Source organism: Dreissena polymorpha, chromosome 9, assembly GCF_020536995.1.
Source record: "Dreissena polymorpha isolate Duluth1 chromosome 9, UMN_Dpol_1.0, whole genome shotgun sequence".
Taxonomy (NCBI): domain Eukaryota; kingdom Metazoa; phylum Mollusca; class Bivalvia; order Myida; family Dreissenidae; genus Dreissena; species Dreissena polymorpha.
This window is the reverse complement of record NC_068363.1, coordinates 42,144,132-42,169,334: the sequence shown is the minus strand read 5'-3', so window position 1 is coordinate 42,169,334 and position 25,203 is coordinate 42,144,132. Positions and strand designations below refer to the sequence as shown.

The 25,203-nt window shown below is 36.3% G+C and overlaps 1 protein-coding gene across 12 annotated transcripts; it reads right to left on the bottom strand.

Annotated features, from left to right (window-relative positions):
- Window positions 1-430: 430 nt before the first annotated feature.
- Window positions 431-25,203, bottom strand: LOC127845365 (polyadenylate-binding protein 2-like). Of its 12 annotated transcripts, none has more exons than XR_008033193.1 (7): window positions 24,863-25,202; window positions 13,772-13,883; window positions 8,123-8,300; window positions 4,901-4,988; window positions 3,564-3,685; window positions 2,256-2,357; window positions 431-1,741 (listed from the first exon to the last, which is right to left on the bottom strand). XR_008033193.1 is itself a non-coding variant. In XM_052376236.1 (7 exons), the coding sequence occupies exons 1-7, from the start codon at window positions 25,016-25,018 to the stop codon at window positions 1,733-1,735; spliced, it is 744 nt and encodes a 247-aa protein (XP_052232196.1). In that variant the 5' UTR covers window positions 25,019-25,203; the 3' UTR covers window positions 431-1,732. The 12 variants fall into 12 exon arrangements, 6 of the variants coding, with proteins under 6 accessions (XP_052232196.1, XP_052232197.1, XP_052232201.1 ...); XR_008033194.1 differs by having other exon boundaries at window positions 431-1,738; XR_008033197.1 differs by lacking the exon at window positions 2,256-2,357 and adding an exon at window positions 2,767-2,782 and having other exon boundaries at window positions 3,502-3,685; window positions 24,863-25,201.

Genomic DNA, 25,203 nt, shown 5'->3' with positions numbered 1-25,203 from the left:
GTTTAACTGAAATTTTACTATGCAAATTTAATAATTGCAAATATGGGGTTATTGTAAATTAGCCGAAAAACAAGTGTTTACAGAATTCCGAATAACATTTGAATATCTGTGTTACACAGATATTAGCTTAAAGGACCCATACCATAACATTGGGACCATTTTTCAGGTCTTGGAAAATTATAAGCGTTGGTCATTGACCTTAACTCGAGTGAAATTTTAGTTGGAAGATCTAAAGTACTTGCAAATATATTTCCAGTTTGATCTAAAATGAAATATCAGTTGGAAGATTTCGTGAAGACATAAAATCCTGGTTCCTCCAAGGCAATGTTCATAACTAGCAATACTGTGCTTGTACAAGCTATTTCACTCTAGATTCCCCCCTTACAGGTGTTTGGCGCCAGGATAAAAACAATATAGTAACACAAACACATATCATCATACATTTTATTTTATATTTTAAAATAAATCTTTTTACAAGCATGTTTTTTCTTTCCTTTTTTCGTTTTTTTTTCATATATCTTTTTTGAACATAATGTGTTACTTTTTTTTTGCCATCAACATTTTTTTTTCACAGGCAAGTTCTTGTTTTCCTTTTTTTGCATGCTATGTGCATTGAGCATTTTTTTGCATTTCGATTCTCTCTTTTTTTTTATAAATTATTTTTGCTTTTTTTAAAACTACTTATATACAAGCTGAAACATAAAACACTATTTATTTGAAATCTACACACTTGTTTTGTTAAAGGAAAAGAATCCTACTTTAAGTATGAAACTTGGTGTGGTGCATTAGAAAGAAACTGTACAAACCAATGTTGTAGCTTTTTTCTTCAGTAAAAATATACTGCATACACTCTTAGAAAGACGTTTCACATGAAAGGTTCAACTGATTTGTCAAAACACCTGATTATGTCGTGGATGTGTTAACACAGTTAGGAAAGTCCAATCAAAATTAAATATTTTGTAACATGAAAACAATGAGAAAAGCCAACAAAAAAGCAAACACTTATGCATACATCAAAAGAATAAAGACAACATACAATTTGGTGTAACAAACTAATTCCTAGCTGATAATGCTAAAGCCCCTTCCTATTATAATGTGAATACGTCCGTCTTGTAGAATTGCTTTCTTTTGTATGGATGAAAGACATTATTTAAGCTAGCAACAAAGGTTCATCACAATTACATAATGGTTATAATTGCTCTATACCGCAAAATACTCAGAAATATTTAACGAAAAGACTTACCTATAGATGGTCAAATATTCAAGTCCAATTGTTGAATTTTAATGTATATATATTCAGCATCACAAAATGGTTAAAGTGCATATAAAATACTTGTGATACTGATGTGATTTGTTCACTCAAGACAATTTTATCCATTCACATATTTTTTCTGGTTTTATTTCCAAATGAGGATGTTTAATTCCGAGATTCGCTCTTTGAAATTATTATTTTCTGAACAGTTCACCTTCAGGAAAATTGTCAAATGTTTTCAACATACTTTAAAGATTTTCCCATTAAAAGTGATTCAGCTAAAAGCTACAATTCACAATTTCAGTGCATAGTTATCACTAAAAGTTGAAAATGAAACTGTTTTGTACTGTGATTTTCCTTAAAACAGTTTTAAAATCTGTGGTAAAGATAGAACTCAGCTCCAGTCTGGTCCATATGGATGATACATTGATAGTTGATACATCACATCTAGTTCAATAGGGGGAATAGTAGTTTGCTCTCCTAAACCTTCTGAAACGAGAACCGGCTATAAAACCTCATCTATGTCGCAACACTATGTGCTGCAGATTACAGAATTTAAAAAAATTGACGAAATGCTTGAACAATTAAAAACAAAAGAGATTTATCATCTTTATGCAAGTGAAAAATTAACAACCTCAACTTATGGCTAAATGGATTTAAGTCAGTCAAATGAAATCATACTGGCATGATCTTGCCAATAACCATCTTAAACAAGGGCTGTTTGTAAAACATGCATGCCCCCCATATGGGCTGTCAGTTGTAGTGGCAGCCATTGTGTAAATACGTTTTTGTCACTGTGAACTTGACCTTTGACCTAGTGACCTGAAAATCAATAGGGGTCATCTTCCAGTCATGATCAATGTACCTATGAAGTTTCATGATCCTAGGTGTAAGCATTCTTGAGTTATCATCCGGAAACCATTTTACTATTTCGAGTCACTGTGACCTTGACCTAGTGACCTGAAAATCAATAGGGGCCATCTGCCAGTCATTATCAATGTACCTATGAAGTTTCATGATCCTAGGCGTAAGCATTCTTGAGTTATCATCCGGAATCCATTTTACTGTTTCGAGTCACTGTGACCTTGACCTGTGACCTAGTGACCTGAAAATATATAGGTGTCATCTGCTAGTCATGATCAATGTTCCTTTGAAGTTTCATGATCCTAGGCATAAGCATTCTTGAGTTATCATCCGGAAACCATTTTATTACTATTTCGAGTCACTGTGACCTTGACCTTTGACCTAGTGACCTGAAAATCAATAGGGGTCATCTGCCAGTCATGATCAATGTACCTATGAAGTTTCATGATCCTAGGCCTAAGCGTTCTTGAGTTATAATCCGGAAACCATCTAGTGGAGGGACTGACCGACCGACCAACATGTGCAAAACAATATACCCCCTCTTCTTCGAAGGGGGGCATAAAAAAAGTTGAACCATGAAATAAAACACAACTTTCGTAAATTTCTAAGAAAGAATAGAAAAAACTAAAACCAAATCTAACACTGTTTACCTCAAAGAAAAGTTCTCTTTGTTTATAAAGACAAGAAATCACATCATTTCTTGGAAGTATACCTTGCGTCACACACTGACTGCCGGTTCAAAATAAAATGATTAACGCATGGAGAATAACAGGCTCCTGTCCCATCATTTTGTAATATATCAGGCGAGGCTTAGAATAAAATATCAAGGCTTGCCAAGCTGTTATTTTCAAGCCTGATATAACACAAAACAAAAGGGCAGTAACCCATGTATCTGTTCATCATACCCCTCGCCCCCTTAATTTAATCTATCATAAAAAATCAGACAACAATGTAATAGAAAGATATCAATGTAGTGGTACGAATATTTTTAAACTACTTTCGAGATGTTAGTATTTTTGAGTTTGTTTACATTAAAACATGCCAAACATTTTTTCCATTCAGGCGCATGCTTTTTCTTCATTACTGACAGCATTCTTATCTTTGAAAAATTATAAATATAAAGATTTCTGAGATTCTAAAAACATGTTAAATTCTGGTGTTTATTTTAAATGTCCAGTCATCAATATTAGCAGTTTGACCAACCAAGCCAACATTGGTATAGATATTTTGCGTATTTTTTTTAACGTAGAGGTGAATGACAAATGTTGCATTTAGATCAATATGGAAGAAAATCTGCATGGTTTGAATTATTCTCTGGGAATGTGGCCTTATTAAAACTACAACTATAAATTAATTAAGACTACAGCAGCCGGTTCAAAATTTACCATTTAAGGGCTTGTTCTTATTTTGATAACTGCATGCGACTGTGATCTTACGCAACACCTACCCGCCACGCCCCCTTGGTCGTGGTGCATACCCCCCGTAATGCCCGCCCCGTGCTCTACGCCCACCTCTGCGGCCCCGATTGGTGGAGCTGATACCCGGTCTGTTGGTGCGCTTGGCAAACACCTGGAGAAACAAGACACATGCTGGTGTTATGTAGCAGTCAATAATGCAGCATATGCAACAAGAGGGCCATGGGTCCTCAGGCACTAATGATTTGCTCAGGTGAGCTTAACAGAATGGCGTCTTCAAACTCATATTTGCTGGCACAAGCTCATATGGGCTCACCTGTCGGTTCTTGAAAAAGCTATTTATAACTTGTATAAACAAGCCACAGTCAGTAATTGTCAAAATAATCACAGACTTTCATTAGTCTAGCATGTAAAATAGCATCATTCTGTGGCTGTCATACAGATTTTCTGGTAATTAATGAACCCGCAAGTAAAGAACAGTTTAAAGATATGGTGTCTACCACTTATCTGGTTATATTAAACAACTTCTTTAAGATTGATTGCATTGAAAGCATAATTCCTGGGTAGAACCTGTACTTGTAAGTCATTATAGATATTTAGAAAAAAAATTCCAAAAAGGACATTTAACCAAGATCATTCTGATGTATAGGCAGACACAATATCCACTGAACCACAGCATTATTTGGATTGGCAGCAGATCTTTCGATAAAGCATGACATTCATGATATTATTCTTGAGTTATCATCAGGAAACCATTTTACTGTTTCGAGTCACTGTGACCTTGACCTTTGACAGTGACCTGAAAATCAATAGGGGTCATCTGCCAGTCATGAACAATGTACCTATGAAGTTTCATGATCCTAGGCGTAAGCATTCTTGAGTTATCATCCGGAAACCATTTTAGACATTGCAAAACTTTAACCAAGGTAACAGTTTTGGACAAACACAATTAATGAATTACTGTGACCTTGACCTTTTATCAAGTGACCTGAAAATCAATAGGGGTCATCTTCCAGTCATGCTCAATGTACCTATGAAGTTTCATAATCCTAGGCGTAAGCGTTCTTGAGTTATCATCCGGAAACCATTTTCCTGTGTCGAGTCACCGTGACCTTGACCTTTGACCTAGTGACCTGACAATCAATAGGGGTCATCTGCGAGTCATGATCAATGTATCTATGAAGTTTCATGATCCTAGGCGTAAGCGTTCTTGAGTTATCATCCGGAAATCATTCGGTGGACGGACCGACCGACATTTTCAAAACAATATACCCCCTCTTCTTGGAAGGAGGGCATAAATATTTGCCTTTGGAGTTCACAAGTGTTGGGTCTATGCTGAACGGCTATGTATAAGTTTTCAAGTACAAACCTTTATCTGTCTTCCTCTGAACAAGGAATCATCAAGTGCCAAACTTGTTGCCACGGAGTCTTTATCGACAAACTCTATATAGGCATATCTGCAACAAAGCAGCATTGTTACACTTACAAAATATCTCCATTTCATTCATGGCACTTTGTTCAGACACACACTATTTAAAACAAGAGCACAGCATAACGGGTGCCACGCTCGGCTGCCGGTGCAGTTTGGAATAAATGAAAGCTTGCAAGATTATTTTTTTTTATAGGTCACAGTGACCTTGACCGTTATCCTAGTGACCCAAAAATGGGTGTGGCATGTAGAACTCATCAAGGTGCAGCAACATATGAAGTTTTAAAGTTGTAGCACTTTGATCTAAGAGCAAATGTTCAAACCTTAACAAAATGTTAAGATTTTAGCACGACGCGGATGGAAGACCGTCGACGAGCTGGCTATGACAATTCCTTGGGTTTTCTCCGAAAACAACCGAGCTAAAAAGGACTTCAACATTTGTCTGTGTAGTTTAATATCACTTATGCAAGCAACATAAACCCATAAGCAATATATTAATGTAAGTGAAAAGTATCACTCAAGTTGATCTTGATTGAAATGTTTGTGTTTCAAACACAGAGCAGCCAGCACAATCATTTAGTGGTTCAGTACCATCACAAACCATCATGTGTAGGATCTAGCATTTGTCAATCTATATCACTTAAAATTAAATTTGAACAAGCAAATTTGTTGAATTGATATCCCCCGCCAATATGCTTCTGGGCACAAAAGTATTATATTGGACACTCAAAAAAGCATTTTTTCAAGATACAAAGGGCCATAACTCCGTTATTAACAGATGGTGTACAATGCCATTTGGCGTGCATCATGCATCATCCTCTTATCCATATATATACTCATACCAAGTTTCAATGAAATCCGCCAAAGCACGATGCTCCAGACACATAAAAAAGCATTTTTTTAAGATACAAAGGGCCATAACTCTGTTATTAACTGATGGTGTAAAACGCCATTTGGCGTGCATCATCCTCTTATCCATATACATACTCATACCAAGTTTCAATGAAATCCGCGAAAGCACTTCCAAGATAGGCTCCAGACGGACGGACAACGCCAAAAAAATATCCCTCCACCTATGGCAAGGGATAATTAATGACCTAATTTCAATAGAGGTAATCTACTGTCCAAGGCAAAGACACATGTGAAGCATCAAGCCAATCGGTCAAGTTGTTGAGTTATTAATCAGAAATGATTTTTACACTTATTGTGAGTGATCTTGACCTAGTGATCCCAATTTCAATAAAGGTCATCTACTGTCCAAGGCCAATGCACATGGGTAGTTTTCTACCCAATCGGTCCCTCCGTTCAAAAGTTATTGATCGGAAACAATTTTCACTTTAAGTGTGACAGCAACCTTGTGACCTAAATTTTAATACGGGCCATCTACTGGCAAAGGCCATGCACATAGGAAGTATCAAGGCAATCGGTAAATAGGTTCACACGTTATTGATCCGAAACAAACTGGTCTACTGACAGATGACCGACCGACATCCAGCAAAACAATATGAGCCTCTTCTTCGAAGAGGGGCATAATTAAATGTGTGTTGTTGTTTTTAGATTTCTTATGTTTATTATATCTCAATTTCTGTTTCACTTACATCATGTTGTTAACAAGGGCTGTTTGTAAAACATGCATACCCCCCATATGTGCTGTCAGTTGTAGTGGCAGCCATTGTGTGAATATGTTTTTTGTCACTGTGACCTTGACCTTTGACCTAGTGACCTGAAAATCTATAGGGGTCATCTGCCAGTCATGATCAATGTACCTATGAAGTTTCATGATCCTAGGTGTAAGCATTCTTGAGTTATCATCCGGAAACCATTTTACTGTTTCGAGTCACTGCAGGTTGTTTTTTTTAGGGAAAGGGGAAGACACTGGATGCTGGGTGAAAGGGGAAAATAAGAGTGCAAAAGAGACATATTTGGGGAAAAAATAAAAACTGTTTTAATCAATGTCTATAACTCATCTACTCTGATTTCAGGCAGTTTTTTGGGGGGTTGTGGGGGATGGGGCCTTTAGCCCTTATGTGGGGGATATTTTACGCACGATTTTCTACTTTGGGGCAAAAATACTTACTCTCTCATTATAACACTTGTACATGTTTGCACTATATTCATTGCTGTTTTTCATAATTTAGTATGTTTGACAAGATTAAATTAAAATAGAATTGAGATATTATAATCATGAAACACATCTTTTTATTAATAAAAAATAAAAAGGGGGGGGGGGGGGGATTTTTTGGACCGGAAAGGGGAAAAAAGCCTAGTTTGGTTGGGGAAGACGCCGAATATCGGCGTCTGTTATATAAGGTAAAAAAAACCTGCAGTGTGACCTTGACCTTTGACCTGAAAATCAATAGGGTTCATCTGCTTGTCATGATCAATGTTCCTATGAAGTTTCATGATCCTAGGCGTAAGCATTCTTGAGTTATCATCAGGAAACCATTTTACTGTTTCAAGTCACTGTGACCTTGACCTTTGACCTTGTGACCTGAAAATCAATAGGGGTCATCTGCCAGTCATGATCAATGTACCTATGAAGTTTCGTGATCCTAGGCCTAAGCATTCTTGAGTTATCATCTGGAAACCATTTTACTATTTCGAGTCACTGTGACCTTGACCTTTGATCTAGTGACCTGAAAATCAATAGGGGTCATCTGACAGTCATGATCAATGTACCTATGAAGTTTCATGATCCTAGGCCTAAGCGTTCTTGAGTTATCATCCGGAAACCATCTGGTGGACGGACCGACAGACCGACCAACATGTGCAAAACAATAAACGCCCTCTTCTTCGAAGGGGGGCATAAAAATTTAATAATTTTAAAGAGTTATAGATTTACCACAGTTTTACGCACACCTGTGGACTTTTCAAGACAAAATATTCCTAAACCAAAAATTGCACTTTTCCCCAAATGGTCAGGAGAAATAATGCAAAGCGTTACGCAATTGTTTTATCACTTTTTTAACCTTGTATGCATACACAAAGGTTGTCAGTACTACTAGCTTAAAATTTCAAAAGCCGAGAATCAAATCAATGAGCTCAGAATTTTTGTTAACTACCTAACATTATTGTTACTTAAGGAATATTAATTATAGTCAGGTCAATGGGGAAACTAGAACATGTACGTAAGTGAACTATAGCAAAATTTCAACACATTACCCTTTTGGATGTCCCGAATATTTATCACACTGTATAGTAACTCTGTTCACTGAACCACAGCCATGAAAATGTTGCTCCAATTCCTCGGCAGTCGCCCCATAGTCAACATTTCCTACATATATGGAGCGGGCATCAGCCTCCAGCTTTTCCTCAGGTGTTGGGAATGGAGAGTTTGAAGCTGAATATTGACAACAAATATATATTCCAAAATGTGCATGTTTTTTTTAAAGCTGTCTACTGACCTGAAAATCTCTACAATGTTATCATTTTGCAACAAAATACGAAAATTAATTATCACAACAAAGTTGTCATATTACCCTAAAAATTCAGTCATATGTCTACCTGTTCATACGCCAGAGTATAAAAATGGTTCGAAAATTTTGTGTATACATGTACACTTCATAAATCGGGTAAAATCTACAATACAATTGGAAAATCAGCGTCATTAAAATTGCAACCCCATCAAACGTATTGTCCAATTCTGTGACGCAACTAAATGTTTATTGTTTAACATTTTATCTATATTTAACAAATCATAGTAGTCAAAAATAGTAATACCTTGCAATTTGATCATTAGTAATAATCCAACAAAACACAGTGCCATTATTATATATAAATGTGTGCGCCATTGTTAGGAACTGTACAGGAAGTTTCTTAATTGTCTAATTGGGACTCAACTTGCGAAACTCGTGTTCAATTAACCTTAAAAATCAACCTCCATTCTCTGCAAAAGATTATAAAGGCAGAGCGAATGACTTGCTGTTATTTAATTGGACAATTGCCATTAAGCAACAAACCAACGATTGTTTAAGCATGTTGATTGCTTTACAAAGGAAGCAAATTTTGTCAGCAACAAAGGTGTTGCTTTAGGGCTTCAGACAGGAAGCAGCTTTTCTTTGACGTCAAACTGGCAATTCAGACAGAGTGCAAATTTTCGCAAGACTTACGGATGCCATTAAATTTTAGTATAAAACAAAAGATGTGTTTGTCAGATACACAATGCCCCCTATTGCGCCGCTTTGAAGCCATAAATTGGACCTTTGACCTCGAAGGATGACCTTGACCTTTCACCACTCAAAATGTGCAGCTCCATGAGATACACATGCATGCCAAATATCAAGTTGCTATCTTCAATAATGCAAGTTATTGCAAAACTTTAACCAAGGTTAAAGTTTTGGGACACACAATGAATGACAGACAGGCCAAAAACAATATACGCCAGATCTTTCGATCCGGGAGAATAAAAAAAGAAAGCACATGCTAACATTAAACTTTGGATTAAATTATCAAAATAAAGCAAAAGTGAAGTTGAAAAATGTGATATTAATTTGCGTCAGTTAAAATATGACGCTTCGCGTTGTAAATCAACGAGTTTTCATGACAACAACAACTTCTACAACCATTAACACGACGAGGATCAATCTACCTTGATTAAAAAATATTTCATGAACAATCTCATAAGTTTAGACTATAATTTTAATCAATTTTTGGAGGAAAAAAATCTCCATTTATGACTGCATTCGTTATTTCATGGCTGGAAACATTTATGACCCAGACAAATTATTAAGTCGGGGATGGAAGCTAACATTATATGGCTGCACCAGACGGGCAACCAACTCATGACATTAGGTTGCCCAGCAAAAAATCCATAAGCCCAGAGCCTTCCTAATGCTTTATATACAATGTGAGCTCTGACAGCTAGTTAATTAAATGACATAATTTACTCATTTTTAACATTGATTTCACTTATTATGTATGACCTCCTGATAATTTAGTTTTTATCATCAAATTCAGCAAAGCTAAACAGGCCCATCAATTGTCCACAAGGAGCAAACTGATACAAAAGAAGTTTGCATTCTTTGTGAAGCACAATAGTTACACTGGATACCGTTCTCATCATTTGTTAACCTCAGCATATTTTCCAGCCATCAAAGTTGAAACTCCGGCTTACATTTATATTGATCACACTCCTAATTGTACATGCAATTTTCTGAAATGTTTCGCTTGTCTGGCAGAGAAACACCTTGACTATATTACCAAATTTTATTAGTTTTGTAACACTAAGGGCAAAGCCATTTTGGAAAGAAATCATACAGCGTCTGACATTATTGGTTCTATGTGAATACGATATTTTGTGACGTGCAATTTCACTGGGTGTGACCATTTCACGCCAGAGGGGTAAAGGTATTGATGGAATACGACACAATATATCAATGGTAAAGAACGATTTTTTCAAAAAGCTATTCGCCCAGATTGAAGTGGCTTTTGAAATTCAATCGCCCGGCGAACAAATTAGTCGCCCTGGGCAAGCAGGTAACAGATAATTTCCATCCCTGCAAGTACAAATGTCCTAATTTGTTCTTGAATTGTAACCTTGACCTTGAACCTGGAAATTCAACACTAGCTGGAAAACTATTTGCTGCTGCCTTTCAGCGTAGGTGTTCCCATAATAAGGCAATGGTTCACATTTATATTCAGGGGTGTGATTGAGGTAGTCAGAGGGGAGGAAAATGTGTCAACTGATTTTTACTACACCAGACACGTGTATAACTCAATGGAATACCTTATAAAAGACTTTTAAATAAATAAACACTTTTTAAAATTACAAAACAAAATTTATTTATGAAAACCTTTTTAATTTTACATTTAACATATGCATGGCTTATAAGAGTATTTATTGTGATAAAAAACATTATGTGCTCTGATCCAATATGTGAACCATGCAGACAACTTTTTTTTAGCTTTACCTTTGATATATGGTCAACACTGTTACAGGTTTAAACTTACAACACTAAACCATCAGATCCGTAGTTTAAGTGTTTTTTTTCTACACTTTGCTTTATGAGGACAGTAAATTCTTCTGTACCATATTTAGAAGGAGGCATTGCTTTTTCAATTATATATGGCCACTGGGACAACCTCAAATGTGGATCTGCGGAAAAATCACACCCCTTTATATTTCACTGTTTTCATAACAAACACTTACCAGGGCTTACTTGGAAATTGGCTTAATTTAGCAATTACTCATTTAGTGAAAATCAGCACATTAACACATGTATTTAAATACAAGAGTTCCGCGGTTAGAGACATATGCCCCCCAAACAGGCCTTTGAACTAGGGACCACAACTAAATAGGGGTCATCTACTGTCCAAGGCCAAAGCACAAGCCTATCAGTAAATTTGCTGACGAGTTATTGATCTGAAACAATTTTCACACTTATTGTGACAGTGACCCTGACCTTTGACCTAGTGACCCCAATTTCTATAAGGCAATGATATTTTTACAAATTTTCTCATCTGAGTCCTGGGACTCGATAACTTGCAAATCTACGAGTCCCCGAATTGAAAGAACGAGTCCAAATAAAAAAAAAAATTATTTTTGAGAAATGTCAATGCATTTTTGGGACTCACATAATTCGAAACTTTGCATCCCCAGAGGTTTTTGTGAGTCCAGGACATGGGAAGTTTCAAGCAAATCGGTCAAAAATTTGTTGAGTTATATTGATTGGAAACGATTTTCACAATTATTGTGACAGTAAACTTGACCTTTGACCTAGTGACCCCAATTTTAATGTCATCTACTCTCCAAGGCCAATGCACATGTGAAGTATCAAGCCAATTGGTCTATTCATTTATGAGTTATTGATCTGAAACAATTTTCACACTTATTGTGACAGTTACCTTTGACCGAGTGACCACATTTCAATAGGGGTCATCTACTCTCCAAGGCCAAAGCACATGTGATGCATCAAGCCAAAGGGTCAATTTGTTGACGAGTTATTGATCGGAAACAAACTGGTATACAAACAAACAGACAGACTGACATCCAGAAAAACAATATACCCCATCTTCTTCAATGGGGGCATAAAAACTACATGTAGAAATGTTTTCTAGAGAAAAAAACACCCAACAGCTGAAATTTTACCAAAATTCATTACATTCAATCAATTTCATAAAAGAAAAATGTTTTGCAAGGAATGTACAGTACAGCCAACGCGGAACAAACATATTTCGCAATCCACGGCGGCAAGGCGCAACGAGTCGATGCCGAGTCGGCCGTTGAAGCCGCGTCAGTATGCGGCGGCAAGTCGTATTTCGCCGCGAAGCTTAGCATCTGTCAGCCGAGACATGCAGAGGCAAGCCGCAACATGACGCTGAGTCGATGCGCATCTTCAAATCAAAATCTTGTTAAAATGATTAGTTAGTCAAAGAAATTTAAAAGAACAATTTTAATAATATTTAAAATCATAATTTATTTAATGTGCGTGGATTCAAAATAGATAAACTAGTTAATAAAAAAAGCATGCTGTTGTTTTGTTTTTAGTGATTGAATTCCCGTTTCTAAAGAAATTGCTGTCATCTGGATAGAAATAATTATTATTTTAAAAGAATGCAAAAAAAACAAATCGAATTAAAAAAAAAACAAAGTACGATTATCACGGGCATGTATTAATAAAATTCCAATAATCATTTGCCATTGTCATTTTTAGAATCGGCTAAAGTACTTGTAAGTTACTTTGTGTGGGTTGATTGCGCCGTATGATTATTGTCTTAATATTAAACGATCAACAAACATATTTGTTTTGGGTTGAATTTTTACGACAACATGTATTAGCATAAAAACAATGTCACGCAATTATGTTTTGGCACATACGAATGGTCAAGACTCCAGCAGGTGGTGGATATATAAGTGCTTGTTGTTTTTGCGATTATATTTTAGCTGAGACAATTAGCAGTTTGAAGCCACATCAATAACCAACACTTAATTGTTGTTTTGTTAATTATCAGCTTATTATAACTATTGTTTGACTATGCGTATATAAAGTAGTTTCATTTTGTTTATATTATACAGTTGATATCGCTAATCATTACCCGATAATCCCGTATATTCCAGTTTTAAAGCAAATTCCGGTAAATATTTACGATAAAAGTGCTCAAGACACACACACATTCGCAATTATTCTTAAGTATCAAATACATTTTGGCATTTGTTACTATTTAAAGATGTGATGAAATAACGTCCAATCAGGGCAGGTTTTTTTTCCACTGAACACGCATAAATCGCCTGACGTGATGTACATGTTTTTTTACAACACAAAATACACCCAAACTTTCCATGCGATGTTGTACATGTCTGCATAATTTTCGCGCGCTTTTTATTGAGACAAAGGATATTTTAGCACTTTTTATTTTAAGCTAGAATTTGTTGATGTTGCATAAGAATTAACATACGGAAGCGTGTTTAATAAAGCTCATTTCAGAATCGAACGAAACATTAACTTTGTGCGTAATTTATTCAACGATAATTTGTTAAAGCGCATTACGTGCCATATCGCTTATTAAAACGTGAAAATAATAAATATGAAAGTAGCCTAAATCTAGGTTTCTATGCTACACAAATGTACATGTAGGTGTATATCTTTTCACTCAATCAGCTGCGTACGTATGCGGCAGATTTACTCCGCAAAAGTACGCGAGGTTAAAACAGACTGGCATGGTTGCGCGGATCGATGCCGAGTGCCTCGGCGATACGCCGCGTAAACACTTGACCCGGCCGCCGCGTACTAAATTTCTGGCCGTGGCGTAGCCGCGGATTATGTTTGTTCGGCGTTGGCTGAACTGTAGTACACATGGACAAAAAAAGCGTACACAAGGTAGGTGATGACATGTTCATCTTGAGATCTACTTGATTCTGCATTTCACGGATTTTCTCGGCTTCTTCTTCCATTTCTTTCACCCGGGCTTTAATTGCTTCAAGTTCCTACAAAATAATAATGTCAAATAAATTAAATGGATCATTACATGATGTATAAGACCATCTGTTCTCTGAACATATTACCATGACTCAGTCTTCAAAATAAGAACTTGCCCGATTGCCTTTGAGCAAAAAAACATTTCAATCAAATTCAAGAAGTTGAAACTACAATATTTATATTAAAAAAACAAAACAAACAAGCGTTCGGCGGTCATGAGACATATGCTAAGGCCTAAAAAAAAAATAAGTCTTGTTTCTGGTTACATGCCCAAAAAATGTGGGTCTGTAGGTAGGCTTTTTTTTTTTTTCTTTTGACAACACTTGATTGAATATTTAACTCAATGAGAATGTCATTATTTTCAGGTATCAACAGTGTGAAATGCATGACGACATAGTACTAACTTTCGGATATACAGTTTGTCAACCAGTTCCTGATAACAATAAAAACAAAATGATAAGTGTCTAAGGACAGTAAGGTATACATAAGGTAAAGGAATAAATTAACACAGTTTCAGCAAAAAAGATTTCGTATTATCCTTACAGTGGGGATAAATGCAGCAAAAAAGTTAACCGGAACTGATTGAATGAGTTATGTTTTGAAATGTGCATATAAATATAGAAGGCTTTATTATTTTCAAATAAACTGTTTGCTGATTGAAAAAATGCCATGACAATGCTTTGAAATACTAATTCCGTAAGATTTTTAATTATTTTCCGAAAGGTGAACTTTAATTTACTATTTTTGACAAAAAAACGCATATGCCGTCTGGCTAAACCTGTTATCATACAAAATAAATTGTACCCTTTATTTTTACATCTTCTCACATTTACACTAAATCCCGAAAAAAATGTATTGTGGTCAAAAGAATTAACGTTTTTTGCTGGGTGATTCTAAACAGGTTGACTGACACATGAAGATGTTTGATCCAGATTGTCTTTATCTGTAAATTACTGTACAAATAAATATTCTTTGAAAACTAAAGACTGCATTTTGAATAAAACATTTATTGACTAGAATAAATGTCAATGAAACAAAACATTAACAAAAATAACAGTCCTGAACGTTTCAGACGCTTTCCGCAGTTGCGTAAATTTCGGACATAAAATTCGGATGTGATTTTAGTAACAGAAACATCTTTTGAGTCGGCGGTTAAAAACAGGGTCGGTCGGGTAACCGGAAACAAGACTTCTTTTTTTTAGGCCTAAATGATTTTTTTCCATTCAAAATCGGGTCTAGTAATCAGCCCCATTCCCAATGGAAAGAAGAATATCAGTGAAACTGATGGATGCTCCCCGATGATGCGCTTTGTCAATCAATGTGTTAATAACCACCTAAAAAAATACATTATTAGCCTCGGTGACCTTGACCTCAAACCTCATCAAAAGGTAGAGGTCCATGCAAGGTACCTACATGCCAAATGTGTAAGAGATTGGTAGATATTGAAGGCGCTATGAGAAACTGTAACTAAAGTGTGACGGAAGGAAGTAAGAAAGTACGGAAGTAAGGAACTTCAAACTGGCAACTATAATGCATAACAAAAGCTGTCTGCATAGGATGACATGCCCCCCGATAAACGCTTTGATAGAAGTTATGAGCATTTTTAGATACCTAAACGCATTTTTAGAAACCTAAACACGAACCCTTAGTTCAAGGTCAAGGTCAAAGGGGTCAAAATTTGTGTGCGTATGGAAAGGCCTTGTCCATATACACATGCATACCAAACATGACTGTTACATCTGAAACCACATAGAAATTATGAGCATTTTTCGAAACCTAAACGCAAAGTGTGACGGACGGACAGGCAGACGAACAGACAGTGTGATCATTATATGCCCTCCTTCGGGGGGCATAACAAGTATATATTTTTATCACATGCTATACCTTGTTTCCCATGTAATACAACCATTACATATTTTTTTTAATTACACATGTGTAATACAACATTTTTAAGCGTTTCAATTGGCTTAATTTTCGTTTATTGACCAATTGCATTTTATTTTGCTGAATGATGTCATAAAATGTAAACAACATTCGGGATTTATCATAATGTTTGCGTAAATATTTATTTGATTTGCTCATTTAAAAGCATGTGATAAAAAAGATCGTCATATCATATTTTATTAAACTCGTCCAGGAAATTCGTTAGTAAGCTCGCCGAACGCTCGCTTACTAACAAATTTCCTGAACTCGTTTCAGGGCCCTGGTTTCCCCCTCCCAATTTTTTTTTTATTTTTTGATTTTAAACCTATGTTGCCAGCTGGTGTGGTGCTACTAACCTTTGATTAAATGTATATTTATGTAAATCACATTAAAATATAGCAATTTTAGGTGTTGAATGGTTGGTGAAAAGATCTTCAAAAATTCCCCTTTTCGCCCAAAACGACGCAAAATTCCCCCTCATGAGGGCTGTGGGTGGCTTCCCCTAGCAGCAAGAGAGGGCCCTGCGATTAATAAAATATGGTATGATATGACAACTTGTGCCAGATCGGATCTGAGATCCTATATTTCCCACATGGGAGCTAAAATTTCCCGATAGAAGGTTTAAAAAAACAAGAGATGTGTTTGTCAGAAACACTATGCCTCCTAGTATCAGAGTTCCTTAGCCTTTGCAGTGGTGATAAACTTGTGCACCTTTGGACAAATGACGGCACATTGCATCTCTCAGCAAACCTTTGGGTTATAAAGCTGAGAGTTGAATTCACAGCTACTTGAAACAAGAGCACCGCCTTGCGAGTGCAGACCGCTCATCTATTTTCTTTTTAAAGGTGAAGGGACTCTCATTTTCAATCACAAAGGAGAGAGGGGTGGAGTGAAGAGGGGTGTTTAGTGTGGGGGTGTGGACATTTATTACATTATCTTCCAAAAATGCAAAAAAAATGCCAAAAAAAAAAAAAAAAAAAATCGGGTGGGGGGGATTCTTTGGTGCGATGTTCGGACAGTATTTCAAACATAAAATAACAAGGGCTGTTTGTAAAACATGCATGCCCCCCATACGGGCTCTCAGTTGTATTGACAGCCATTTTGTAAATATGTTTTTTGTCACTGTGACCTTGACCTTTGAACTAGTGACCTGAAAATCAATAGGGGTCATCTGCGAGTCATTATCAATGTACCTATGAAGTTTCATGATCCTAGCCATAAGAGTTCTTGAGTTATCATCCAAAAACCATTTTACTATTTCGGGTCACCCTGACCTTGACCTTTGACCAAGTGACCTCAAAATCATCTGCGAGTCATGATCAAGCTACCTATCAAGTTTCATGATCCTAGGCATAAGCGTTCTTGAGTTATCATCCAGAAACCATTTTACTATTTCGGGTCACCGTGACCTTGACCTTTGACCTAGTGACCTGAAAATCAATAGGGGTCATCTGCGAGTCATGAACAATCTACCTATCAAGTTTCATGATCCTAGGCACAAGCGTTCTTGAGTTATCATCCGGAAACCATTTTACTATTTCGGGTCACCGTGACCTTGACCTTTGACCTAGTGACCTCAAAATCAATAGGGGTCATCTGTGATTCATGATCAATGTACCTCTAAAGTTTCATGATCCTAGGCATAAGCGTTCTTGAGTTATCATCCGGAAACCATTTTACTATTTCGGGTCACCGTGACCTTGACCTTGTGACCTGAAAATCAATAGGGGTCATCTGCGAGTCATGATCAATCTACCTATCAAGTTTCATGATCCTAGACATAAGCGTTCTTGAATTATCATCCGGAAACCATTTTACTATTTCGGGTCACAGTGACCTTGACCTTTGACCTCAAAATCAATAGGGGTCATCTGCGAGTCATGATCAATGTATCTATGAAGTTTCATGATCCTAGGCCTAAGCGTTCTTGAGTTATCATTCGGAAATCACCTGGTGGACGGACCGACAGACCGACCGACCGACATGTGCAAAGCAATATACCCCCTCTTTTTCGAAGGGGGGCATAATAAAAATAGGGGTGTCAATTGTCCCAAATTTGAAATCCGGAAAATTAAGCCGTATGATAAAGGGACGAGAGGGCCCAACCCCCCGAGCCCTAGCTTATTGTTCTTTTTTTTAATAGTCTTTCTAGGTGCAATTTCTGGTGAGTACAATGCGAAATATTATAAACCAAACCATCCGTAACACCGCAGGTGTATTTGTCATTATAAACAAATGATATTAAGAACTTCGAAATTAAATTAAAATCGACAAACCAGCGTATCCGAAAACGACTGTCCGAAAACATGTCGCAATACATCATTTGTAAATGAAATAAAATATGCATATCGTTTGACTGCAGAAAATGAAAACCAGTAACCAGTAACCTAGCAAATACGCAGTCAATATATAATTTGATTAACATATTGTTTTAAAATATGATATTGCAGTGCTTTACTTAGCCAGTTACTGCTCATGTCAGTGCCAGCCGCTTACCAATCAGAAATCAATAAATAAAATCGGTACCAAGCGCAAATGTCCGGAATGCCGACGATGCTATAACAATATTCATTCTGAAATGATCGCGCACTAAAAAATTTCGTCCCTACCCCCACCCGCCTTAAACAAACTCATCGGATTTACATTCACCTCAAAATCAACCCTGGACGGCTCAAATCCGGATTTCCGGAATAATCCGGAAAATTGACACCCCTGAAAAATAAATATTTGTGTTTTTTAACCGTTTCAAAAAAAAATAATTGGGGGGTGAGGTGGGGGGTATAGTGTGAGGGTGTGGTGGTAATTTGTGAGATGATCTTAAAAAGAAAAAAAAATAATAGGGGGGGATTCGGGTGGGGGGAGGGGGGGTGTTGAGGGGATTCTAGGGTGCGATGGTTGGAGGGTATTTCAAACATAAAATAATCAAAATAAATAGGTGTGTTTTTTAACCGTTTAAAAAAAAAAATTGGGGGGGTGGGGGGGTGGGGTATAGTGTGAGGGTGTGGTGGTCATGTCTATTGTGGTATGTCAGGTAAGAGTAGTTTTGTCAAAGTATCAATCAAATCTAATCATAAATAAAGAAGTTATGGCAATTTTAGCAAAATTTAATAATTTGACCTTGAGAGTCAAGGTCATTCAAAGGTCAAGGTAAAATTCAACTTGCCAGGTACAGTAACCTCATGATAGCATGAAAGTATTTGAAGTTTGAAATCAATAGCCTTGATACTTAAGAAGTAAAGTGGATCGAAACATAAAATTTAACCATATATTCAAAGTTACTAAGTCAAAAAAGGGCCATAATTCCATAAAAATGACATCTAGAGTTATGCAACTTGTCCTTTTACTGTACCCTTATGATAGTTTGCGAGTGTTCCAAGTATGAAAGCAATATCTATGATAATTTAGGGGTAAAGTGGACCAAAACACAAAACTCAGGGGTTTTTATCTGATTTTGGGGAAAGGGCCTGGCCTTTTTTGAGGGGAAAAAAATCGCGCAAAATGCAGGATTTTGGGGGAAAAAAACACGCGAAACGCTGGCTTTTGGTGAAAATAAGGAAAGTCTTAAATAATCAATTCAACATATTTTGCTGTTTTAAAAACAAAATCAAGGCAACAGATAATTTTATTATGCAATATGTTATATTTATTTTCTACACTGGATCGGGTTAACTTATGTATTGAAAGTTAAAAAAAAAAAAAAAAATATTTTTTTTTTTTTTTTTAGGGAAAAAAGATGAAGTCTGGGTGAATTTACCTGCTGAGGGGAAAAAAAATCTGAGGGGAAAGGGCCGATTTTCGGCGGGTCCCAAAGAAGGAAAAAAGCCCTGAAACTTAACCAAATTTTCAAAATTCTAAGTATAAAGGGCCCATAATTCCGTCCAAATGCCAGTCAGAGTTACATAACTTTGCCTGCACAGTCCCCTTATGATAGTTAATAAGTGTTGCAAGTATGAAAGCAATAGCTTTGATACTGTAGGAATAAAGTGGACCTAAACACAAAACTTAACCAAATTTTCAATTTTCGAAGTATAAAAAGGGCACATAATTCTGTCAAAATGCCAGTCAGAGTTACATTACTTTGCCTGCACAGTCCCCTTATGATAGTTAGTAAGTGTTGCAAGTATGAAAGCAATAGCTTTGATACTCAAGGAATAAAATGAACCTAAACACAAAACTTAACCAAAATTTTCAATTTTCTAAGTATAACAAGGGACAAAATTGTCACAAAACCAGGTTTTCATTGTGAAAAAAAATCTGATTAAGGGAGACAACTCAAACTGAACTTTTGAAATGAACAAACAAAATTAACCCCCTTTGTAAGTTTGTTTCAAAATAAATCTATTTTAAGTTGTGGTGACCTTGACATTGGAGATATTGACGTGATTCTTTCGTGCGACACACCGTCCCATGATGGTGAACAAATGTGCCAAATAATTGTAAAATCTCACAATGAATGACATAGTTATGGCCCAGACAAGCTCATTTATTGCCAATTTTGACCTTTGAACTCAAAGTGTGACCTTGACCTTGGAGATATCGACGTAATTATTTCGCACGACACACCGTCCAATGATGGTGAACAAATGTGTCAAATGATTTTAAAATATGACAATGAACGACATAGTTATGGCCCGGACAAGCTTGTTCCGCCCGCCAGCCAGCCCGCATTCGCCAATCTAATAACCAGTTTTTTCCTTCGGAAAACCTGGTTAAAAAGGGCACATAATTCTGTCAAAATGCACGCTAGAGTTATTTAACTTTGCCTGCCCAGTCCCCTCATGATAGTTAGTAAGTGTACCAAGTTTGAATGCAATAGCATCGATACTTTCTGAAAAAAGTGGACCTAAACGCAAAACTTAACCAAAATCTTCAATTTTCTAAGTATAAAAAGGGCACATAATTCAGTCAAAATGCACGCCAGAGTTATCTAACTTTGCCTGCCCAGTCCCCTCATGATAGAACGTAAGTGTACCAAGTTTGAATGCAATAGCATTGATACTTTCTGAGAAAAGTGGACCTAAACGCAAAACTTTACCGGACGCCGACGCAGACGCCAAGGTGATGACAATAGCTCATGTTTATTTTTTTTTAAATAGATGAGCTAAAAATGTTTTGGTCCTTATATATAAAATAAGAGTAATGGTATCCAACGATGATTTCACAGGTGTATTGAATAACACAATGCAACAGCATAAACGATCAAACAATGCACACATATGTCATTGTGGTTGCCAACAGGAAGCGTCCATCTATGATAAAACAGCTTTTATTTGATGAAAAACGTCCAAGTATGTCCGAAACAGCCAAGAGTTTCACAAATAGCACCCCAAAATGAAAGTGTGTAATTCCGGACATCCAGCTGTCAGTAATGAATGAAGGCGATTTTCGGTCGATTGTTCACACTTAAACAAGAACTTTGCTAGTCTCCATGTACGTTTCTCATTTACTCAGTTTGCCATCTAACTACGTCGTTCTTTGGTAACGGCACAACAAAAATACTCAGAAAAAGTAGAAAATACACAAAATATTATATTTTATGTTCAAACCGAATCCATTTTATTGATGGAACAAGGTCAATTTTTATCTTGTTATCGATTGGTTTATGGCGATTACACTAAGGTACAGAGTGCTCTTTTAAAGTCGTGAACATTGATACACGATGTTCTGGCGATTTATACAGCCTGAAAACTGGATTTTAATTAGCTAAAGAAACTTCAGCGTACAGTTTATATAGTATTGACATACCTGTACGCTGAAGCCTACCCCGTATCGAAAGTCAACCAGAGTCGTAACATATTTATGTCACACTATAAATCAAAGAATGCTCATTTCTTGGATACATTTCTACATATATTGGTGAATGAATATAAATTACTGCATCGAGGAATATTTTAAGGTTCAAATGTTTTAAATGCATCTTACAATAGATGAAAATAACTCTCATCAGTCTGAAATTCACAATTTAGACGCCATTTACGCTTTGTCACGTGACGAGTCTTCATTTGAATACTTTCGGATCAACCTTGACATTTTATGCTGAAATTGTAAACATTACTTTCCAGGGTTGTTTTTTTGAAAAAGGGGAAGACGCTGGACGCTGGGTAAAAGGGAAAAATCGAGCGCGAAAGAGACATATTTGGGGAAAAAAATAAAACTGTTCATTTCAATGTCTATAACTCGCCTACAGACTTCAGGTTTTTTTTTAGAAAAAGAGGCATGTCTCTGACCTTTTTGTTCTTAAACACATGAACAAGAATGATATTTAAGTCAAAGTCCTAAATAAAGTTGCAGGGGTAGATCTAATAATGGGAAATGTTTTCAACTGGGGCCGGGGAACGATGTCAATATTGTGATTTCAATTTCATGATGAATGGGCTGACGATCTAGATCTGCTACAGTATTGGAAGGGAAAGGCGCGGCAGCTGCCTATTGTCTACTTTCACAATAATCCGACAGTATCAGTGATTTTTTTTGCTTTTTTTTCTTACAGCCTGTGCCTTTTGGATTGGGAAAATTAGCGCGATAAACCATGAAATTGGGAAAAATAGCGTGATAAACCATGAAATTGGGAAACATTATAAATATGATTATAAGAACAGAATTAAAATTATTAAAGTATGTTTGACAGCATTTTTATATTATAAAGTACTAATTTAATGTGTTCTTACAATGAAGACAATGTTAAGTTAATATCCTTCCAAATTTATATTGAACTTGCAATAATCTATATAGATTCTTAAATACACATGTATACCATTTAATCATAACCTCTTAACAGTAAGAATTTAATTCAGTATTCTTTTAAATTAAATATCATATGGTGAAAACATTAACAAATATTTATTTTAAAAAAACGCTTTAGTGGTCTTGCTATGTTAATGATGTATTATATGGAGTTAAAATAATTTATGTCATTTCTTTACCTTTCAACATCTTGCACTTCAATGCTAATTGCTATTTCAGTAAACTGTAAAGCGTGACAAACATAATAAAGCAGAATATGCATATGAATCTGATTTTACACAGATCCACTAACATATAAATCATATCATGTTTGTCTCTTTCCATTTCGAACGATACTCATCTTAAATGCAATAACTTTGTGAGTAACGGTAGACTAACTCCAATTTCCCAACACTGATTTCCGTGATGCACATTCACTGTGAAGATTTGTAATAAATATTTGTTGTTTTTATCTCAAACGTTATATTTTGCGTTAATTGACACACGCATTAAATTATTCCGTAATAACCATATGATATCCGTTGTTAATTTGAATGTTATTTATCATTTTCGCCGCGCATCGCAAATTTCTCGTCTGCTTGCCGCCATCTTGGGCGTGTGTAAAAACAGGCGTTTACAATCGGGATACATCGACTATCGTCTGTATCCTCCGCAATATAGAGAGAGATGTGGATAGCAACGTAAAATCGTATTCGGCTAAATTCGCGAAAAATACGTAAGTCAGTTGTTGTTCGGCGACGACTCGGCAACTCAATCGGCACTCGTTCGAAATTATTGCAAAATTACATTGAAATCTTAATGGCTTTATTGGGAAAATTTTGTCTTTTTTGGGAAATTTTAATCAAATTTTTGGGAAAAAACGTCATTTTTTGCAATTGGGAAGCAGCCGAATATCGGCTGTAATTTCTGGCAAAAAAAATCACTGAGTATTAATCGATGTTGATTACATGTACCTCCGAATCCTGCTGGGTTTCAATGGTTTTTGATGATTCATTCTTAAAAAATGCGTAAACGCAATTAATATTTTCCGAGTCTGAATGTTTTATTCTGTTCGTGTATGAACGCCAATTGTGAGACTTTTTTCTGTTTTAACGTTTATATTTTGGCTTTCACATAACCTGGATGAAAGTTCGACTGGTTTCCGGTAATTAATTGACGAAACACCCTTCTCGCACAAGACCGGAATCCAGTAAAATAGTCACATGATAAATACGATTAGTTGCCCGGTTTCCATGACGTAATTTAAGAGCTATATATAGAATCACTGGGATTCCCAGATTTGAGTGTTCGTCGGGAGAGAGAGAGCGAGATCGTTGTACATGGTACAAATTGGATAAGTGTCGACTTCCCAAAAGAAAAAAAACATTTCTTTAAGGGTAAAATATTATATTTTGGTGAAAAATTATATTTTTGGAGGGGAAATGGTAGTTTTAGGGGAAAAATTCTGGTAGGGGAAGACGCCGAATATCGGCTTCACTTTCTTAGTAAAAAAAAACCCTGCTTTCGTTTTCTAACATCTATTATTTGTGATTAACAACTTGCGTCTAGTGGATTATGACTGATTTCAGTGTGAATCAGGTAGTTTTAAATAATATTTACTTTGAGTTTGTATTCACACTACAATTTGTTTACAAAACTAGCCAGAATAATCTTAAATACCGGGAAATGTCATTCTAAATTTGAAAACACTTGAGCACGTGGTATGTTTCTAAAATTAGAAATAACGTCATATGACTGTGAAATCTCGGGAGATTCGCATTTCAAGAAAGTCTGTCACATCGCTGTTTTTCTCGATATGTAAGAGCAGAATAGATAAATTTTAAATGTTTAAGATAGTATTTTGTGAAAGAATATATCAGTTAAATGTGAAAAATGTCAATCTTTCCAATCAAGTGGTTGATTTGGGCCAATAACTGCATTTAAAAGCTGTTTTGGACCGGTCTTTGTTAACTGTCAGCTTTTCAGGAATTTCTGGTTGACTTTCCTAATGGGGTCGGTCCATAACTATAAAGTCGCGCCAGTCAAAAATCATAAAAAGCAACATTTAAAGTTATGGTAGCCAGAACTAGATTTTAATGAGTGAATTTGAAAATCAAAGGGTCCATTTTTTCAATCGTCAATTGCATGAAAATCTTATTTTTGATCGCCAACCAGAAATGCGATTTTGGCGATCGGTAATGCCTACGTTTGACTAGCAACTAATGCCTAGTTCCTGTGTGTAACTATCAGGATCATTAAGAACTGACGAGGCTTTCGCATTATCTAAAAAGCTGTCCAGCAACTTACGTTGTTATGCGATACCCTTCAAGAAAAAAATTACCGGGTCTTCAACCGCCGCATCAGCACCATGGTCACCGTCAGTCTCGCCATCATTTTCAGCACCATCGTCTAATGACACATCAGCGTCTGCGTCAAAATCTCCAACCCCGTCATCTTGAAGTGTGTCCAAGTCTTGGCCGTTTTCGGTATCAGCCATCACACAATTTGAGTAAACTTGTAGAGTTTGTAAAAAAGTAATGTGTTGTTCTTTTTATACAAAAATAGTGATTTTAACGCATCATTTAGCAAGGATGTTCTTGGATTTCGTTTAACAAAATAAGAATGATCCTGCTAGTATTCCTGACGGCGTCACTGGACGCTTTGGTAGCAGGCGTCTATGGA